This window comes from Cupressus sempervirens, chromosome 10 (genome assembly GCF_028749045.1).
Source record: "Cupressus sempervirens isolate cs-2001-9-10 chromosome 10, ASM2874904v1, whole genome shotgun sequence".
Classification (NCBI taxonomy): Eukaryota; Viridiplantae; Streptophyta; class Pinopsida; order Cupressales; family Cupressaceae; genus Cupressus; species Cupressus sempervirens.
In genome coordinates, this window is record NC_143127.1 from 629147044 (window position 1) to 629169706 (window position 22663).

The following is a 22663-nucleotide window of genomic DNA, read 5'->3' on the forward strand; positions in this document are numbered from 1 at the left end:
ACTTTGCATTGCCCCTTTACCAAAAAGCTATGGGATAAGGTTTGTAACTCATTGAATATGGATTGGATTTTCCCTGCTACTATTCAATTGTTCTTTACTAGTTGGAAACCTCCTTCCAAAAATGCTTTGATATTAAAACTGTGGGATTTCATTCTTCCTTACCTTTTCTGGGGTATTTGGAAGGAGCGTAATGATAGGGTCTTTAGAGGAGTGGAATTCAGTTCAGATCAAGTTTTTTGTAAAATCAAGGCCCTTATAATAGAGAATATTAAAACTAATGGTTCAGGTGAGCAACCTCATAATGATTGGGAAGACTGGGTGTTTCATAAATGGAACCTAAGGAGCTTGTGTAAGGATAAACAAGAACCTAATCCAAGGGATAGTGCTGGATGGGACAGCCCTCCAGCGAATTGGTTCAAGATAAACTTTGACGGGGCTTCTAAAGGGAACCTGGGCATTGCTGGGTGTGGAGTTGTTATTAGGAATTCTTATGGTGATAAAGTGGGTTTCATGGCTATTCCTATTGGTAGTCAAACTAATCACATGGCTGAAGCTTGTGCTGCTCTTCATGGTCTTATTTATGCAAAGAGTATGAATTTGACAAAGGTTTGGGTGGAAGGAGACTCTCAACATCATAAATTGTCTTAATAAAATTACAGCCTTTAAGGACTATTAGTAATATAATTTTTCAGGCTATTCATATTAATAATTCTTTTGATATATGTATTATCACCGACAACTTCAGGGAAGCTAACCATGCTGCTGATTGGGCAACTAACGTGGCCTGTTTAAGTGAGCATAAAGTTATTTGGGATAATAAAGAGCCTTTACCTGCTGATGGTCGCCAATTTATCGATTATGATAAATTGAGGTGTAAGCAAAAACGTTTTAATAATGATGGTGTCAGAGATTTGTAATTATGTGTTGATCACTCTTAGGGTGTGTTGGGTTATGATTTTTAGAAAGCTGAGCTTTATTTCACACGGATTATGGGTTGTTACCATTTTGTCCTTTGAATGCGATATTGTTTTTGGTAGCAGTGTGTATCAGGTGTTTCAGAGAGAGAAATCCAGTGACATTGAAGGGGGGAATATGGGAGGAAAAAGGAAGAGAGTGGAACTTGCAAGTTGCAAGGAGTGGATGAAGAAAACGGAGGTCTGGGACATTTTAAGGCGCGGGAATTTCATAGGTTATACGAAAAGGTTCAAAGGTAATAATCCTACCATTACTTAGCAATTCATTAAAACTTGGAGGGATGGCTCTATCGTGGTTGGAAACCAGCTTATGGAAGTGACTAAAGAGGTGATAGTAGAGGCTACGGTGTTGGACATGGACGACATCAACTTTTATCAGGATAGGAATCTGTCGGATAGGGCCATTGACGAATTTGTGGAGTCGGAAAATGAGAGAAATCGATTGGTGAAAATAGGTAATTCTTATTTCAACCCGGCCTCTGTTTCTCGACCTTGGAGATTCGTGCTTTTTGTCATTATGGAGTAACTTACTTTGGATGCTTTTTATCATTTTATGTTAGCTAATCACTTTAGGCATGATGTGAGGATCAATTTCCCCTTTTATTTGAGGCGATCTCTGAGCTTCTCCATCCAGGCAATTCAAAATGATCCGAATGGAGAACATGTATGTCATGAGGGCCTTATGGTTCGTGTTATGAATGTGTTAAAATCCAAAAAGGCTATGAAACCCAGGGGCAACTTGAAGGCATTGGAATATGAAACGGAGGGCAGTCTCCCGGAGAAAGGTTATGACTCGGATACTCAAGATGATGCAGAGGGGGGTAACAAGAGTCTAAAAAGAGGTTCGGGGTGTAGCTCTCAAAAGAAGAAGAAGATTGTTGAAGGGAGTGACTCTGATTGTGAAAGTGATTTTGTGGAGGAAATGGTGAGAGATTATCAGAAGAAGAGGAGTGGTGGTAAAGGAAAGGGTTTCAAGGGTCACAATGATGTTAGGGCTTCTACCCCTTTTGATGATGAACCTCTAGCTCATAGAATGGAGAGCAAGCGAAAATCTTTGAGGCTTCAAGAGGAGAATATTCAGAATGCTATGAAGAATGTGGAGCCGGTGAAAGAGGATGAGGGGGATTAGGAGCAAAATCCAGATTCTGATGATAAAACAGAGGGTGTGATTGGTTCTTCCAAAAGTTTGTTAGGAAACCCTGGGACCATTCTGAAGGAGATTGGCATCCTGAAACAACAAATGCAGTTTATTGGTAAGGAAGTGGAGCAGGTTAGCAAACTGGCTAGAGGAGAGCGTACCTTAGGACAACATATTGACCGGCTCTCGGAGGTAATTGGAAATGTTGAAGAGGTTAAAAACCATATGTACAAGATTCCACAGCTCGAAGTTAAAAATAGGGTGCTAGAGAAGGCTAATAGTGATAATCAGGGGAATGCTACTAGACTGGAAGCCAAATTGAACAATATTGAAAAGATGATCAAGCAAATGGTAGACAATAATAGCAAATCTCCAAAGGCTATGGCAGATAATGTGGACAATCTTCTGAAAAAGTTTGAGCAAGACAAAGGACAGGATTCCCCTTCGATGGTTGAGAACCAGGGTCCTAGTAAACACACTCGGGCTCACTCTGAGAAGAATGAGGAAGTGAACAAGATGGAAGAGGTGAAGGCCATTGCAGAGAATATGCACATTCTGGTAGACCAGGCTGCTGACCTAATAAAGACTATATAGCTGGTCGGGTGCTGGTCTTTTGCTGTCTTTTTCTGTCCTTTACATCTCTGTTTTTGGTTGGCCTACTGTTTGCTCTTTTTGGAGGCCTATCTTATGTTGTTCTGTGCTTTTATACTCTATTGTTAGCCTTTTGCTTATCTTTTTAGACTTCTGTTATTATGTAAGTGGTTTCGGGTCCTTTAAAATGTGTTTTTACTTAATCAAAACCATTGGTGAATTGAGAATGAACCGTACTAGATTAAGAAGGTCAAGTAGTGAGCACAACAAAAGTGATGTCAGGCGTGGAAGTCAAGATAAAACAACTTCTAATGCTGATAGGATAGAGAATACTATGTCGGTCTAGCACTACATTGTACATTTTTATCGAGGCAAACTAAAAGAGAAACAATTCCAGAGGTGGAGGAAGAAGAAATTGATATTATAGTTGATTTTGTGGTGGATTATGATTAATATAGGAACCTTCCAGCCGATGTATGACAATTGATGAATTTAAATCAGTTTATGAATTAGTGGAAAGATGAGGCTAGGTACCTTATGGAAAGGCAAGATAGGAGACCTAGAGAGCACATCAGGCAAGACACTCAACTTGCAGACTATATGGATTCCTTAAATAAAGTTTCTCTTCACACATTTGAAGCTAGGGAAAAGATAGGATTAAAGTGTGGTGCATTAACTAGATACATTCTTAGCATTCAAGCCCATAGAAGAAGATAAGGCTATATAATTTGCTACAATGCATTTGGAGGGAGTGCCATATTAGTGGTGCCACAAGCTAGTATCATCATATCATGCCTTGATAAATTCCTATGAATAACTTGTTAACAAGTGAATGTTTGTTTTGGCTTGAAAGTTATAGAAGTCTACTACAAGTAATTGACTCAACTCAAACAACGAGGACACTTGGAATCATACGTTATCGAGTTCTAAAACATTTCAATTATGGTTTGAAACATAACACACGAGAGTTATTGTTTGTAGAAGAATTTAGTGATAGGTTACAAGGATTGGTCAAGGCTCATATGCTTAATACCTTGATGATGTCATTGCTTTAGGTCTTCTTATTGAAGTCACCTTCTTAGCTACCCAAGAACTTATAGAATAAAAAAATCAAATGATGAATTAGATGCAAAGGCTCTTAATCAGCTTAAGGTCACGTGTCCAAAGGTAGAAGAAGAGTCATGAAATGAGTTAAGAAGGAACCTTTGCTTTTCTTGCTAGGGACCTTGAGGAGCAGGACACAAGCGTCTTGGTAAGGGTAAGGTACATCTTATGTACCTGAATTATGACGTGGACAATGAGGAGGATAGTAAACATGACGATAAGGCACATGGTACCATGGCGTCCCTATTTGGTGGTTGTAGAGATAATCTTCTTTTACTAAAAGGAATTGTTAAAGGACAAGGAGTTGTGTGTATGGTGGACATTGACACTACTCGTAACTTTAGTGACGAGGATTTTATAGTCAAGGAATGACTAAAAGTGGAGCACTCTCCCAAATTTAGTGATATGTTGGTAGATGGATCCAAAATCAATTGCACGAGAAAAATACCTAGGTTGGACATACAATTAGATGATTATATATTTGACAATGAGAGCCATGTGGTTGGTATTGGTGGAACAAAAATAGTATTGGGAGTACCATGGTTGAAGTCCCTTGGGAGGCACATCTTGGAGCTTGAGCTTACTTATGGAGGTAAGCAAATTGTGTTGAAGACAAAGTTGTGACAACCAAGTGTATGCAAGCTTAGCTTGATGATAACAATACCATTGTGAGGCATGGGGATGAATCAAATTATTTCAATTATGCTAATAGTAACATATCTCAATATACTCATAGTATGGAAGCCTTGGTACAAGGCGCTAACAACAATATAAAACCTTAAGTGATGATATTTCATTCTTAGGTATTGCATCGTCATTTGACAACTTTAGGGAATATATCTCTTAAATCCACCCTTAATGTGGCTAATATACTTGATGCCGTTGTTCTAGATTCATTTGATTGTATGGATACTCATGTGGGATCATATATTATCATTGTTCTTCATGGAGAAGGGTCTATAAATGTTGTTATTGGGTTGCAACTAAGGAATGATGCGTGGGGTGATGGTTTGATGCATACTTGGAAAAATTGCCAAAGCCAAAAAGGCGTCATTAGAGCAAATTTGGGAAAAACTCGACCATTTTTCGGCAAAAATTCGGGAACTTAAAAACTTCTTCAATTTAATTAGAAATGCAGGTTTGTTGTATAATGCAATTAGAAGATGCATCCAATGAGTCAATAAATGAAAACAAAAAGAAGAAAGCTTAGTCTAGATATATTTAAAGTTTTAAACACAATGTGGACACAAAAATGCATTCTCGTGAGGAATGTTGATGGCCGGAAGCAAAATAGTAAATAATTTATGTAAAACTAAAAGTAAATACATATTATAATCACATCTTCCTCTTCCAACTCTAGTAAAAACTAAGGGAGAGGCAGAAGTGGAGGGTTTAGTCCTAGAATTCTGTAATGTGCATTAGTGTGCATCCTCGCTCAACATGTCTTAGTTTGTGGCTCGTCCTCCATCCTGGATGTAGCTTTGTCTCTAGCTTCCCTCGACAATAGCAATGACTACTAATTCAACTCAATGTTACCACTATGAAACTAAATCCACCACCCTCCTCATTGCTTGCCTCTCCAAAACATTGATGTCATGATCTTCAAAGACCACCACAAATCCACCTGACATCGGCTTCAAATTGATAGAAATCAGTTTGCAAGTTTTCGGAAGACTGTTTTCTCCCGCCTAGCAAAATACAATGAAGAAATGAGAAATGAAATTAATTTGAGTTTTTTTTGCCTTTAAGTGCTGTTATAAAACTATGACCAATATTTTAACAAAAACTCGATAAGTACTTGGCCATTTTTTATCAAAAACTCAGAGATTGTTTGGTGCCAGCAAAAGTCATAAAAACACACCAGGCCAAAAAACTCTGCCGGTACCCTACCAGTAGTACATCTATGGTGTGATGAAATATTGCTTCTTCATGTCGCACAACAGGTTTAATATTTTGGTGTGGGATCCGGGCATTGATTTGTTGGATGCATTGTGACCTCTGTGCCTTGCTATGTTTCTTCATGCTTTGTGGCATTTGGGTAATTATATTAGAGTGGAGCAACAGATTGCTTGGTGGTTGCTTGCAAACAAGCAATCCCAGGAAGGGAGGGCTAGAATGTCCCTTCTTGCCTAGTTTAGTGATTAATGAAAATAAATAATTATGCTCACCTATTTTATTCCCACAGGTTGAAGCATAGGATGAATAAAGGGATAAAACAATAATGGTGGGACATCTTTATTTAATATATTTTTATTTAATATAAGCTTTTTAATATATGGTTTTTATGATGAATATTAAAAAATTTAAATTAAACATTAAATTTATAATATAAATTAATAGTAATATATAAAATTTTAAACATATCTAATCAGGAGTTTTATTGCTGTTTATTTGATCGTTAATTTTATCATCCATGGGCATGAATTTGAATGTTTTGCCCCCCCCCCCCCATTATCAATTTGTCAAAAAAAACAAGAAGTGTTTTATTTAATTTTAAATGAGAAAAATCATCCGAAAATTTGGGGGCATCTTTTTGTTTCTTGGATGGATCGGAGACATTTTGGGCATCCCATAGGCGCTTCAGGAATGGATCACTGACCCCGAATGTCTGGGGACATTTCCTGCTGTTTTTTGAAATCGGGGATGGCTGGGTGACATTTCCTTTTCGTCCCACTGTCGCAGAAATGTTTTAGGGATGGAGACGAGTCCTCTAAGGACAGGGAAAACACTTCCATGTAACATAGGTTATGCATCATTGAGGATGGTGCTGAAATGACAGGCTTGACTAGCTCTCTGTCTTTGATGAAGATGTGTAATGCCATTTTGAGGCTTGAATATCATCTTTTATGCAAATTACGAATATGATATATGAGGTGTATTATTTATAATTTTATTGCAATGTTGAATTTATGAGTATCATTCTTCTTTTAGACTTTTTATAATAACTTTGATGTTTGAACATGTATGCGTTTTTTTTTTGTGTGTAGCCATACATATATATACGCATGCCTGTACCCAATGAAGTTTTTTCCTGTACCTGCAAACCTGTTCTGATATGCAAATTGACAACTTAGTATTGGAAATGTCCAAACTGAAGATGGAGAAATCAATTCATTTTTTACGTACAACCTCAACAAATCCTCATTTTCAGTCACATTGCCATTGCCATCACGTTCCCATTTCTCATTTCTGACTATATAACTTGATCATTAAATTCATTCAAACATGACATGCAGGATACGATGTAAAGTTTATGGATATGTTCTATTTGGCCTAGTTATTCTTTCTGTCAAATGTTCTGACATTTTTCTTCTTTGTTATTTGATTTAACAAGGGTTTCACTTTTTCTGTTCCGTGTCTTTGGCTCTTCTTATATACCATCTGGTTGCTTTTTTTCTTTTCTTTCTGTCAACCATAGTTATTTATTTAGCAGTTGTTTCTTGTTGAAATGTTTCGAAGTTCTAATAGGGGTTTTTGATGACAGGGTAGAATATTGAAACATGCAGGGGATCTTACTGCAGCTGCTTCTTTGGCAGATGAAGCTCGGTCTATGGACCTTGCAGATCGATATATAAATAGTGAGTGTGTTAAGCGCATGCTTCAGGCAGATCAGGTATTAACCAAAATTAGTATTAGCAATTAAATGCTTGTTACTGATTTATTGTTAATACCATGGAATGCGTGGGAAATTTTAATTGGGATCTCAATGCAGGAAAGATGCTTTTACATTTGATTCTTAGTTGCATTGTGGGTTTAAATGTTTGTGGTGTATTTTCTTTTAATGATTTTTAAGACATTAGACCATTTGATCTTCAAGGTGGAAATGGCTGAGAAGACAGCTGTACTCTTTACAAAGGATGGTGATCAGCACAATAACTTATATGATATGCAATGCATGTGGTAAGTTTATAGTTTAAAAATTTGAATAATTCTAAATTTCATTACAGTTGTAAGATTTGAATAAATATATCTCTTGCGGTGGTGCCTTAGTGTACCCTCTGATATGACTAGGAATTGATATGTACAAATTGAATTTTGATACTACAGGATTTGCAGTTGTTGTTTCTTTAAGTTTGAGTGTTTGTCTTCTTGGAGCAGGTATGAACTAGCTTCCGGTGAGAGTTATTTCAGACAAGGTTCTCTTGGGCGAGCTTTAAAGAAGTTCTTAGCAGTAGAAAAGCATTATGCTGATATGAAGGAAGACCAATTTGACTTCCATTCATATTGCTTAAGGAAGATGACCCTTCGCGCATATGTCCAAATGTTGAAGTTTCAAGATCGTCTGCATTCGTTCCCTTTCTTCAAAAAAGCTGCAGTTGGTGCCATTAGGTTTGTTTCTCCTTGCGATTCATGGGATTCTGTTTAATTAACCCCTTATGATGGTGATCAGTACTAAGATGCTTGTATTTAGTAGTTTGCTTTAGCGTAGACTGTGCATCTTGGATTAATTGTCACAGCATCATATAGTAAATAAAATCCACCTAAAAATTAAAATACTACTTCAATGTCAATTGTCAAACTCAAATGTCATGATAGATATTCCTTGTTCATATTTGGAAAATAATTTTGCCATCATAAATGTCTTGCTTTCTAATTCAATTAATTTGTATTTTTTGTGGGGTTTTCTGTCTTTAATGAAGTAACACTATCAATGAGCTTCCTGGGCCTGATAAAGATATAAGTCTCTCCTTAGTGTTTTTAATTTTCATATAAATATACATGTACCTATTATTGAGAAATATTGAAATATAGAGCCTATTTTTGAAAAATTATTAAAAGATAGAGCCTATCTTTGAGAAATTGTTAAATCAAAAGATAGAAGAGTAATTTCCATAGAATTACAACACACCCAGGATTGTGAAACTGGCAGTAAAAAGATAAAAGAAACCCATGGAAAATGTGGGAGTAATGATATTGGATTTTTAAATTAGTATGTGACAGTTGTTCCAAATTTATTTCTTAATAAATAATGAGGTACTGCAGCTATTGGGAACAATCTTTGATGCTGCTGCTGACATTTGCAAGTATAACTACACAGGGTTTAATTGGCTTTTGCAATGAAGGAAATCCTAGGGTGTTTGGGCTTGACTTGGTGCTATTGTCACCAAAGGCATCAAAAACTTCTTCGAGACCTGAATGCACAAATACAAGAGCACTGTGGAGAGGTAGTAAAATTTTAAGAAGATTTTGTGCGTCATGCAAGTTCATTTTGGGTTAACCCAGGTTCATTTTAATGAACCCACAGTTGTTTGCCTAGGTCCTGTTGAAATTTCTTGATGAACAGCTGTGTACTAGTGAATCAGCCCTGAATTTTTGAAACTGTCTCGAATCTGGAGTGGCTATGAACTTGACCTGGATCTGGACATGTCAAGGGATGAATTACTGAGTTTTTATCAGTGACATGTAATAGGTTGTTGCATTTGTTGTATGTCATGTTTATGATACTATATGCTGCATATTGTATTTAGGTACAAATCAGGATACTCTATGATGTTAAAGGTTGTAAAGGTGGTGAAGTAGGGCATACAAGGATAAACTGAAAATAAAATGGAATATGTAAGTTAAAACCTGATATAAGAATAACTGGTCAAGTTTACCAAAGATACATGGGAAGGTTTCTGAGATGATTTCTATAATGGGGATATTTGTGAAATGCTCCCCATTAAAAGTAAACATCCTGTGGATGTTTAGTGTAATTGCTGGTTTGGAATGGGGACGGGTTTTTTTGGAGTGTTGGAAAAACACAAGGACGTCTTTTGGAGCTATTCTGAAATTTTCTTCTGCCAAATTCATGTAGGGATTGTACCTGGCTTTTTCCATTAGGGTATGCCACATCCACAATCAGAGTATGCCACACCCAAAATGTGATGTGGTGGTTCGCCTAATTAAATGTTCAACATTTGTGCATATAAGAATGTGACATCTCTTGTGGGGATTCAAACAGCAATGTTTTCCATAAATGCAACAGTGATCATCAGTTGAGCTCATTCCATTTGACAAATGTTTGGACAGAAACAAAGTATATTTTCTCCATCTTAAATCAGATTGCTGTGGGCAAGCTGACTTGTCATGCAATAAAAGTATGGGATGATTCTGTAGCTTATCAAGCTAATCTAATTTGTGTTGTTACTGCAATGCCCCAAGTCGATTGTTACTATGAGGATTCACAAATGATCTTGAGTCTGACTCAAATACTGTTAAGGTAAGAGTGGAAAGAGCAGTGGAACCTCCTTCCCAATCACAGTGATAAAGTAGAGTTAAAACTTAAAATAAGGGCAATTGAGAGATAGTGTACGTTGGATACCTAGCAGTCAGAATTTAAGCGGGAATATATTATTGTTTGAAAATAGTACAGGTTTGAGTGACTGGATTGACATTAACCATTGGATAGTTTAGATTCTGAATTCTTATTTAAATTGCTGTACACACAAGATAATTTGAGGAATAGTTGTATTTTATTTTAGGTTTCATTCATGGTTATTCCAGTGGACAGGGTAAATCTCTTGCATTTGATTTGGCTTTTTGAAGTAACTCACATTGCTCATCATAATTTGCAAACTGTGAGTATTCTCTTAGTTGCCAAGTACCCTCTGTATTTTTTGCTGCACAAGTTTTTACTAGTTTAATTAACGAATTTTTATAGACGTAGGAAAAATGGGTTTAAAAATACCATTTTCTTTTTTGAGATTGCAATTTTTAGTTTAATAGGTTTTGTAATTGAATTTTGCAAAAACATATGTTGTCAACTCAAACATTGTGGGCTTACCGAGTACTCTTTTAGTTTGAGTCTGCAAACTATGATGCTCACTACAAAGGTTGGTGTTAGTGTAACATCACTATATCAAATTTTCACTTACTATTCTGTTGTGGAATGGATGACTTATCTCTAATTGCGTTTCTCTCAGATCTCTGTTCTAAAAACAGAACCAGGGTGTCAGTTATACCAAGATTATTTAATGGTTTACTGTGGCACCAACATTGATATAAAATAAATATAAAATGGTTGAAGTGAAGACCAGTTTTACTGTACAGCTAGATATTCGACAGTGATAGAAATAAAAGTTTTTTTAACATTTGATTTTGAATCTCTAATGGATATGTTTTTTACATCACAGATGCTATCTGAAATTATATGATTCACCTCCAAAGGCAGCTGTTGAAGAAGAAGCTGAATTTATGAGTCTTCCCTCTTCCGAAAGAAAAAAGATCAGGGCAAAACAACGAAAATTAGAAGCTCGAGCTAAGAAGGTCTGTGGATAGCTTTTCCAAACATGTTACAACTGTTATTAGATTTCCATGCAAGTTCTTGGATATTGAATATTCTTCCTTTATTTCTCAGGAAGCTGAGGAAAAAGCAAAGGAAGGGGAAGCAGCCAATGTGGCAGCAACAAAAAGTGGGAAGAGAGGTTCACAGCATGCAAAGGTTGTTGATCTTGATCCTGATGGGGAGAAGTTGTTACAGGTATTTGTCTGAGTTAATAAATATCAGACATGATTGTTGATCAAAATTCAATTTACAAGTTTATACTATTTAAAATTAACTTTCATTTAGGAGCGACATTATTTGTAACTTACTCTTTTGCAGGTGGAAGATCCGTTGGCTGAAGCAACAAAGTATCTAGGGCTACTTCAAGCACACTCTGGCCAATGTTTGGAAACACACCTTCTTGCATTTGAAGTTAACATGAGAAAAGCAAAGACACTTCTCACCCTTCAGGTTCTATGCGGTTTAACATAATTGTTGCATAATAGTGGCTATGAATATTCTATTCTATTTTGAGTTTTTCCTCTGGAAGACTATCGTGGACATAATTTTTATAGCTATAAATGATAACTCAAAGTTAGGTGAATTAATCATTATCATGTAAATTAACAAACATAGCAAATTTTAAATGTAGAAGATGGCATTGACAACTTCAAGCGTCTCCTTTAGCCTCACTCAAAAGTATGTAAAAGTTGAACTGAAGACTGATATAAAGGGATTATTTGAATCTCCTTTGGATGAGCATCCATATGAAAACTATATTCCTCTTCGAGATACATGAAAGAAGGAAAATGCCAAGGCATTGAGTCAAAGTCTCATTGACGGTCCAACTTAATAGTCTTTAATCTATACGGTTGGAAGACTGATTACCATGGGTTTTTTCTTAGGACCATTCTAATTGTAGAACTAGATGCCAATGAATCTCGTGTGTGATAATTTATTATATATTTTGCAAATTAATGTGATAATTAGACAGGACTGGTTCATAGAAGAGAGGAATTGGGTGAATTGGGTGGAGATGTTTGATTAATTTTTGAAATTGAGCGAGGCTTTTAAGATTTTGAATTTGATGTAATCTAAAACTTTTTAAATGGGTCCAATATTTCTTGATCTTCAGCAAGAGAAATGAAACCAGTGTATTGGTTGATGATGGAACAGTTATCTACCTTGTGTTTATTTGCTGAAACAGATACTTGTGATAAAATCATAAATCAGCATCGGCAAAGCAGCGCAAATTAATAAACAATTACAATTAGAGTCATATAAATTGATAGTTTATACAGAAAAAAATGTCTAGTCTCATAAGAATCTAACATTTTCCTTGATCAACAATTCGAATGCCCAAGAAGCTATCTTAGAATCTTTATTTTACCTGCTGCTTCAAGTTAGACATTTTAAGTGTTAACAAAGACATTTAAATTTGGTACTGCGAAAGGTAATTGGAAGGTAATTTGGAAGGTGGTAGACTGGTAATATGTTCAGATGTGTTGTGTGCTGGAGAGTGTCTAATGCTGTGGCCTTTTATGAGATTGAAGAAATAGTAATGCCGCACCTTATGCTGCGATCTTTTACTATTTTTGAGATTTTTAAAATAAAAGAAGGAAAAACCTGGGGTACTAGTAATTTTAATGAATGCTGTGCAAGTAAATTCAGGAGACCACATGGTGAAGTGAATGAGGGCTGCCCTCTTTTCTCCGACAATCGTGTAAGAATTTGGTATAGCTCTAATACCATGTAAGAATTTGCCTAAGGGCAAAATTCACCCAAGAACAAAGAACTCAAACACAAGCACAACTGTAGACCAAAAAGGGATATGATCAATTAATCAGAGTATGTCCTAATACATTGCTCTGTTTAGTATGTTCAGTATGTACAAACACACTAGGAGTGCCTGTATATAAAGGTCTCTCAAGAAGCACCTAGAATGTCTCTAGAAACAACCAGGAGATAAGATAAGCATTGCCAACTAAGCACACACCTTATCCAACATTCTTGATGAGTGGATAAGATTAAGAAGGTTGTAGACACCATTTGCTTAATTAGTGTGCTAACTCCTGTGTTGTAGACACCATGTGCATAAAAGAGGTGCAGACTCTTGTGTTGTCAACATGACAACTCACAAGAGTACGCATACTCCTAGGTGGCTAATAAAATAAAAATTAAAAAAAATGCATTAACCTAAGTAAACTTAAGTAAGTGTAAATAGTAAATACTTATTTACACCAACAAATCGTAAAAACTTAAATAAAATCAGCCTTGGAGAACAACTTGATTATTAACAATCTCAGTCACATGATTGTAACTATTTGCTATGGTCTCATTCTTGATACGGTTTTATCATTTTGTGTTGGTATCTTGTATCGTCTGTAAATAGTTGACATTTGAAATTTTATTTTTAATTTTTTAATTTTGTTCTCATTTGTGGCAGGCTGTTAAGCGACAGTTTAGGGTGGATTCAAATGATCAAGAGGTCCATCGGTGTTTGGTATGTTCTTGCCTTCAAAGTTTATTTTGGTCATTTTAATATATGCAAGATTTAACTGATGTTATGGTTCCTTCATCCCATACATTGTATAAGAGGCTTTATTGTATTATACACTTCTACCTTTTCTTCTCTTTAAAAGCAAGTGCATGTTTTCTATGCTTCGCTGAAAGGTTTACTGGTAGTAAGAGTGAAGAATAAATGCTTTTGGGTTACCTTTCTGTGCTATTTCTGTGAAACCAGCTTTGTGTTTGTTATTTTTCATAATGCCTTGGTTTCTTGTTATTCTGTTACTTGAATATGTAGTATGCATTTTCTTTTAGTCTTAATTGTGTTAGTCATTAAAACTTTCAAGAATACAACACGAGATAAGTAAATGAGAATAACGAAAATAAAATGATTAGATGAGATTTGCCACGAGGAAAGCTAATATGGGGAAAAACTCAAGCAAAGATCCACTATCAAAATCAATTGTACAAGCTTTCCACAAACAATACCAATCTAGAATCTTGTTTAAAATCGTCAACTGCAATTTTTTTTCACCCTTTGTAATGTCTACTTGAAATTGCCCGAGGTTTGAATTTTTCCTAGTTATACCCTATATTATTGGAAGTTAATTGACTGATAATATTTTTAAGTACCTGGTATTTTAGTGAGACACAGGTTACTTTTATGAAACTGATATGGATTTATTGCCGTGACTGTTTTGTCCTCTCGAACCTAAATTCCTTTTCTTGTATACGAAAATCTTATTACTTTTCTGATGAATGTGGATTTCTGCTGCAGTCCTGCTCCCATTTCCTTTCCTTGTCTGCCATGTTCTTATTTTCTTTCCTTATCTACTGTACTGTAAACAAATTGGATGGCTGGCTTGTGTTTTATGTAGCCTGAAACTTCTTGAATCGATCAATACTCAATCCTTTGTCTAATTGCTGAATAAACAAATTTTCCGTGATTGATATGAATTATTATCTTGTATCTGTGTGAAGTGTTATGAATGTATTTACTGAGTTTGATGATTGGGTGAATGGTTTCAGATGTATTTGATCAATAGTACTTGATTTTCTGAATGCTCAATTTATTATTCCTAATCGATGGTTGACTGACTGACTGAGTTGGAATGTACTTGGTGTCTATCACTGATGCCTCCACACTGGCTGCTCATTTTATTATTGTCTGATCGCTTGATCGACTTCTATTTATGTGCTTGACTTGATAATTCGATGGATTGATAGACTGTTATTTACTTCTCCAATTCTCATTTATTCCCTTCCTCTTCATTGCTTGGTTCCTTGGACTGCAGATGTCTTCTATTTTATTCCTTGTATGATGCTCCCATAGAGTGTATAAGCTATCAATTGCTGACTGTATATCCAATGCTGCTTGGATGCCTCTATTAGTCGTTATGTTCCCTTATATATATCCACGAGTGGTGAGGTAAAATTTAGCGATTTCTTCTTAAATGTCGTGACTCTTGTATTTATGTCATCATATTTCATGAAGTGCTGGTTTAGCATTAGTTCATAAGATACCATTCAATAGGTGAAATATTATTTATATTAATTTTGGGGACGCACACCCAACCCAAAGCCCAAGAGTACCCGATGCTAGGATGTCCTTGGGGGTGGGTACTTTGAGTACCCAATTATCCCCACCGCTGCCCAAGCGTTGCCGCATTGTGGCCGCACCACTTGGGGTGCTTGGGGACATGAGTACTACTTGGGTACTTGTGTTCTTTATCCATTTTGTTAAAAGGAACAAACTTACCTCTAATTGGGTGCTTGTATACTTGGATGCTTCATCCACTCTATTAGGAGGAACAAACTTACGTATAAGAGTTAGAAGAAGCTAGTTGTACAAAATATCTTGCATATCATAGATCACAAGATACATGTTTACAAAAAGAGCCTAGCAACATGATGGGATGGATAGCGAGAGGATCTATCTGATATTGATGAGGATGAGATTGTAGGAGACACAAATGTAGGGTTGTTTGGTGTTCCTTTTGTGAACTTAAGCGTGAGGAGTTTTGTAGTTCCAATGATGATGACTTTGGCTTGGGTGATGATTAGAGGCTTCCCATGACATCATTTTGTCATTTTGATATGATTTTGTACTCATTTCTATTATTATATGTTTTTAATAATTCATAAATAATGTAAGTATTGACATGTTTTAATATTCGATCAATAATATAAAACTCATAACAATAATAAATTAAAAAATAATAATAATAACAATTTCTTTTTCATAAATATCAAGCAAACCTAAAATTAAATAATCTTAAAAATTAAACATACTATAATAAAAATTCAAAACAATTAAATAAAATTAAACCTAAATAATATCAAAACATTACAAATCATAATCATGTCTCAAACTGTCAACGAGAGGAATGGAAGTGGGGTTTTGTCAGACACCGTTCGCGTGTTATTAAGTTTTTACAGTGAAAGAAGGTGCCGTTCATTCAAGAGATGCTGAAAGCATATGTTAAAGAAGACAATCCACGACCTAACCAACATTACACGAACTCCCCTGTGACTGTACACGGACTACCCTGCACTCACAGTTTAGAAATGACGACCTGCGACCTCTACACAGACTTATCTGTACAAGGTTTCAGAAACAATGAATTTAGGATAAACTTAAACAATTTTTTAAAATATTTTTTTAGGTTTGCCGAATTTTGAACCTGGAGCCGAAAAATCAGTGAACCTTGCGACACAGATGCTACTCATTGTAATCATTTTATCATTATGATATAATTGACATTTGATAGAACTAATATAATTTTTATTTGCTGATAATTTGGATTTCTATTTGAGTTTTGATTTATGAATGTTACTATTGAATATGTTACTGTTTTTAATGTTCAATGGTTCTGGTTCGTGTTGCATTTTTTCTATGTGCAAGTATTTCACTTACGTATGTTATGCTGAAACATCATTTTATAACTAGCACTTCGTGTTCTATATGTGTAGGATACTCTGATTAATGGCATGCCCCCTTTTTAGATAGCTGGGGATTAATACTCTGTATGCCCCCTTTTTGGATAGCTGGGGATTATGCAGGCTGACTTGGCCTTAAAATATTTAAACTAACATCGATTAAGAAAGATAAGAGTATCCATTAATGTAATCATGTATGGATTAATGCCTAAGGATACTGTTATTTTATAATCTAGTTATAAAATTATATATATCAAACTGCCAATCTGCTCTGTTTACAGCAAACTGCCAATCAGGCATACCTAGTGCATGCATACTCAACGCCTTTCATAAACAATGGAATTTACTATTTAGTCAGTGCCTCTGGCATACAATGTAAGTTATATTGAGCAGAGGTCCTCTTCAATGAACTTCACTAGCACTTTCCAATTAGATATATTCACAACTTCGTAGAAAATAAACATTAGTAAGGTCTATCCAATGGTCAGCCGAAAGATTAGAAAGTTTGTTTTGGTTTTGCTCCATATGGCAGTGGCAAGCCTATACAAGGTTGGCCCTTCATGATGGTTTTTCTTTCTATTCAACTTTTACAACTGATAATAATTGCTAAATAGTAAATTTGCAAGAGTTAGACTATTCCAGATTTTGATAGTTGACATTGTGATAGTCAGGTTGTACAATCTTTAAGTCTTTCAAGGGGACTGTGATTTTAATCTTCCTTCAACATCCCTTATAATTAGTTAGTCAGCCCTTAATTGACTCTTCAACAACTAGCATTGTCTTCTCCAAATGGCCTTAGCATTCTTTTTCCTAAGGTTTAGTTGCTCTAAATGCCAAACATAAGTAGAATGCATAGGAGCAAAAAGTCTTTTGCGGGAAAAAATTACAAGTCAAGAGTATTAGATTTTTTTTCAAAATCTCAGGAAAAACTGATTGTTAAAATACGTAGTAAAAGAGAGAAGCAGCTACTGAGATGTCAACATTGTCAAGTCCAATATACTTTATGCCATTGCTGTGAATGATTTTATTGAAAATCAATAGAATAAGAAGAGGTACTTTGATAAGGAGTTTGTCTACTAATTTTAAAAAATTATTCATGTTCAATTCAAATTTCATTACTGGAGCATTTGTTAGATGGAGTGGTCATTCTGTTGCATTAGATGTTCAAAGGTATAAATTTCTCAAGTTGGAGACACAACGTTTGTCTTCTCTTTCAACCTTTAAAAAAAAAAATCATTTTTCCCTTTTTTTTGGGTAGATTTATAGCTGGTAGGGCCATCACCTAGATGAAGGTCATGAGGGGGATCTCCTTCCCATTCAACATAATAAACTTTGAAACCAAATAAGCACATAAGCCACATAATCATTAAGTCACAAAAACTACACAAATGTCACTTTGGGAGATTCAAACGTAGATCTCCAACATGAGAATCTTATGGCCTTGCCATTTGAGCACAACCGCAGTGACAAAAATTGAGGTTAAACATTCTCAATTGTTTACACAGTAAAGAGTAACCTCGTGAGGTTTGAACCTTGGTTGTAGGCACTATAGGCATGAAGCCCCACCATTTCAGCAAAAGGACAATCCTTTCATTTTTCTTTGATTGTATCTTTTAATAAATATTAGCTTAAGGTAGAGAGTCAAATTGACAATGACAAACGTTAATGAGAATCTGTTGTTGAGGATCATTTCCACTTCAACAGCATGACACTACAGTTTTATCAAAATGTGAGTGAAACATCTTATAGCTTGCAGTTTTTTTTCAAGACTATAGGGTTAGACATCCTAATATGCTATATTACATCACAAGCTCCTTTCTGGTTTGTTGTCTAGATAGAAACTAATCCAGATAAAAACATGCTCACAGTTTGATCTTTTATTTACTGCATACCATGTTGACTTCATAGAGTCATAGTAATATCATTTCAAAATTCATAGATGCTATTTTATGAAGAGTATACCTACCAAATACATTTTACATAGAAGGAAGTAGATTTTTAACCCTTCTATTAGATAAAATGTAACATTCTTAATTTTTGGAAAAGTGTATTTTCAGGAGCAGAAAAAAATATTATAAAAAAGCTACCCTCTGTATAATTATGCCGTAATGTTAAATCTATTCTTATGAATATTTGAATTGTGTGATTTTCAGATACGCTTTTTCAACATGGTAGACAGCTTACCTCCACCAGAGACACCTGCAGAGAAGCTTGTTCATGGTGTCATAGAGATTGAGAGGTCTAGTCTGGGGTATGTAAATGGGAACTGTCATGTTCTTGCTTTAAAATTTGGTAATACTGTTATTTAGATATGAATTTTTGGGTAATTTTTCATGTAGTAATAGCTGGCTAATATTTTGTTCAGGGTGCCACATGGCAAGTCCTTGTTGGAGGTCAATGAGTCATTCCTTGACTGCCACAGAGGTTGGTGCTGCTGTCTTGTTTTACCTAGGATCTTTTCAATTGTTTAGGCTTTGTTGAGAAACTTGAGGACTTGGTCCAAATTTTCTTTTATCTTAAGCACAACAAATCTTAATGGTCAACTACCAGATTCATTGATGCATAGAGCAGCAGCTGCTGAGATGCTTTTCCTTCTGTCTCCTGAGAAAAAGACAGAAGCCATTGCAATTATCGAAAATTCTGCTGATAATATCACCCCAAGGTATGATTTTGAAAAATATTGTTCGCTAATCACATTTGCTGTTATGTTCGTTGGTTGTATGTGCCCAAGCGTAAAAGAACACCTAAGATCTTGATGTTCATTATATCAGAGGTGGTGTTTTGGGAGGCACCAGAGAATGGAAATTGAAGAATTGTATTGCTGTGGACAAGCTCTTAGAAACAACATTCCATGATCCAGTTGCAGCCTCCAGTAAGAGTCATTACTTAGTCTTCTGTATGAAATGAAGATATAAATTTATAAAATACTGTGTTAAAACCATGAAATGTATAATGTTCTCTTTCTTGAATTTTCATCTTCATTTGTAACAAAACCATCATGCCATCCATTATTTTGCATGTTTAACTTAATGATTGCCGTTATGATATTACAATTTAAAAATGCTTGTACACAAGAACAGAACAATAACCATCAACAAGACATGTAAGCCCTAAAATTTGGTTTGTAACACCTGGAAATCCTAGCATCAAGGAAGGGAAGGGGTTTCTGTGTGTACATGCATGTTTGAAGACCATAGAATTGCTGGCCAGCCCAGAAAATAATACAGGGGATGAGACTTCATGCCTAAAAGTAGTGTGTACCCGAATAAAATGCTATGCGTAGAATAGATGGTCCTTTATTTATTGCACTATTCAGCCAATATGTGAAACAAACCAGTTTATTTCAAAATTGTACTTCTAAGCATAAACACTGCGATTGAGTGACCAGTTCTCTTCAACCGAATCAAAGACCTTTCACAATTCCCCTTAGAATTTGCTTCTTTCTTGGTTTGGTCACAATAGCTTGGTTGTGATGATTGTTTGAAGTCAACAAACAATGCTCGACTTTGATATCCATTTTCTTGATCCTCTTGCATTTGAGCATTTTGTTTGGAAGGATATTTTGCTATTTTTAAATTTTCTTTAGTCCTAGTTTGATTCTGCTAGAAGTGGACCTCACCTCACCTCTGAAAGTACTTATTTTTATCTAAGTAAATAGGGAAACATGTGTTGATAAACAGATTTGTTCTTCTTTGATTATGACTCGTGAATGCCCAAATTATGAACAATATCTGATTACAAACAGTTGAAAAGCCACTTATGGATAGACTGGCTTTTCTCTAAATTGATAGGTAGAGCTCCCTATGGTAGATTTGCAATGAATTTTGTTTTATTTCTAGAACTAATATGGGGTGTGTTCTTAACTTGAGAACAGAAGAGGTAAAACCAAGCCAGACCTAAACAGGATCTAACTCCGTCGGAAAAGGTTTATGAAGAATTGATTAAGTTCATGAACTCACACATCTTATGAACTCACAAAGCTTAATGACTTAAAATAGCATAACAACTAATACTAAACTGAATTAACTAGGATCTGAACTACAAAGAGGAAGAAGTTAACTGAAAAGGAAAAATGTTTAAGAGATTCCTCTTTGAACATGCATTGACACTACTTATCACATCCATTCGCTGCCTTGAAACAGGGGAATGAAACTCCGTTATTTCCTTGCTTCAATCCAGATAAAGAGAAAACATATAACTAACAACTAACAGAAATGGAATATAAAATAGTTGATACAAAATACCATTCAATTGACTCTGCAACATCAAGTACTTTACACCAAAAATTTGCCGACCTTTTATTAATCTTTCAATTTCATACATATAGGATTTTGAGATGACCGTTACAATAGAAGTTCAATCGGTTCATCTCCTCAAAGAATGACAAATGACAATAAATCAGTTTGTCGTATTGCAATAATTACATAAGAAAGTAAAAAGGGGGCGGAATGTGAATCACTTCGTCTTCTTCCCCTTTTCTGCTTTTGTTCTATAGGCCTTAGCAGCAACTATGATTGGGAATAGCTCTTCAAGCTTAGGCACGTTATGTTGGTGTATCTCAAGAGCCACGTAGAATGCTCCTTGGCCAACTCCTTCACAACGTTCAATTGATTTGGCAATTCCTCTGTAGCCACTTGTATGCATCCGCTAAGTTTCTAGAGTTCCGCAACTCTATTTTGATTACTAGAAGACACATCAGTCAGACTATCTAAGAATTTGGAGAAATTCTTCTTCATGACATTTATCCCAATGAGTGCTTTCCCTTGGCCACTAGTCTATGAATCTGTATGTAGTCCCCTCATGAGTTCAAATCCTCTGTCTTGAGTCTTCTTCACTTTATCCTCTATTTCCTTAAATCCTTTTTCTACTAATAAGATCATTTCTGACTTGAACTGCATGCTCTGAAGCCATTCGAATAGAGGTTCATCTCCTTTTGTCAAGATTTTTGCTTCAATGGCTTCCTTTGCCTTCATTTGAATGATCATTTTCAAAGGAGAGATATGGTCGTCGCTCTTCGCTCTTTCTCCAGCCAAACTACTGCTATTTGCTAAGATGTTATCCTTCTCTGTTAAAAACCTTAAGGTAACATTGCTGATTTGTTCTATAATAGAGACTCCCTCTATCTTGAGCTTCCCAGTCCAGTCTTTGCGAATTTGGGCAAAGTGCCTATCTTCTTGAAGTTGAGAGATAAGGGCTTGAACTTCGATAGCAGTAGGATTTCTTGTTACTGGTACTTCGGAGATAGTTGCCAATGGAATGACCAATTGTCTGATGAACCTATTCAACTCTTCTATCTCAGCCTTCATCCTAACTTTTGATAATTTCAAGCTTTCCAATTTTCCCTCAATTACTTCATTGGTTGACTTCCACAAGCCAACTTTGGTGTCATGTCTGGCCTCTCCAAGGTCCACCGAGTGCAGAGTAAAATCATCAATAGTCATATCTTCAATTCTTCCTTCTTTGTTGGGCTTGGCTATCTCCATTGTCAGGTGCCCTATTTCTGGATCTTGCCCAAGTATAGACAAGGTTTTTTGCTTCTTCACCTTGGTTAATGCAGATCTAGAACAAACTGCAAGGGATATGGTATCCTTGGCGGAGGTGTTTTCATCTTTCCTTTTCCTCTCTCTCCATAGTATCCTCTAACTAGGAATCAGTGCCTATCACCTTGGAGGCCGTCCCTAAGTGCTTCTATGCTAAACATCTTCTTCTTGACTGGAGTGATTGTCATCGCAGTCGAAGAGAAGGGATTCTTCGGGGCCTGAGAAATGAGCTTGGAAGAGCTTTGGACCTTCTCCATCTCTGAGGTTTTCTTCGTTGCCTCATCGGATTCAGTAGATTCACTGCTACTGCTCTTTCCATCTCCCACTATCTGCACTGGGGAGCCACTTGGTTTTAGAAGTGTAGCACTTACTGGCAGAACTGGGCTATGATGAGGTGAGGGAACTAAGGTGACATGAGGAGAGGGGACTGGTGTAACATGAGGGGAGGGAACTGAGGTAACAACACTATCCTTTGGCTCCTCCGTCTTCTTCTCCTCAGCATCAGTTTGGGTTCCAATAACTATGAGGGAGCCATCATGACAAGTCCTAGCTATGGGGATGCTCTTGTCTGGAGGGTGGTCACCTCCTCCCAAAGGTTGAGCTGGTCCTTGAGTGGTAGCTA

General features: G+C 36.0%; 1 protein-coding gene across 1 annotated transcript in view; it reads left to right on the forward strand.

Moving 5' to 3' along the window:
- Positions 1 to 22663, forward strand: part of EMB2753 (tetratricopeptide repeat (TPR)-containing protein) — a 154829-nt gene that overhangs the window by 110628 nt on the left and 21538 nt on the right. The window contains exons 15-25 of the mRNA XM_089804127.1: positions 7292 to 7420; positions 7625 to 7707; positions 7906 to 8136; positions 10923 to 11055; positions 11147 to 11269; positions 11393 to 11524; positions 13500 to 13556; positions 18655 to 18752; positions 18867 to 18925; positions 19052 to 19163; positions 19273 to 19373. Of these exons, the coding sequence (XP_089660253.1) occupies positions 7292 to 7420; positions 7625 to 7707; positions 7906 to 8136; positions 10923 to 11055; positions 11147 to 11269; positions 11393 to 11524; positions 13500 to 13556; positions 18655 to 18752; positions 18867 to 18925; positions 19052 to 19163; positions 19273 to 19373 (1258 nt within the window). The remainder of the gene's footprint in view (positions 1 to 7291; positions 7421 to 7624; positions 7708 to 7905; positions 8137 to 10922; positions 11056 to 11146; positions 11270 to 11392; positions 11525 to 13499; positions 13557 to 18654; positions 18753 to 18866; positions 18926 to 19051; positions 19164 to 19272; positions 19374 to 22663) is intronic.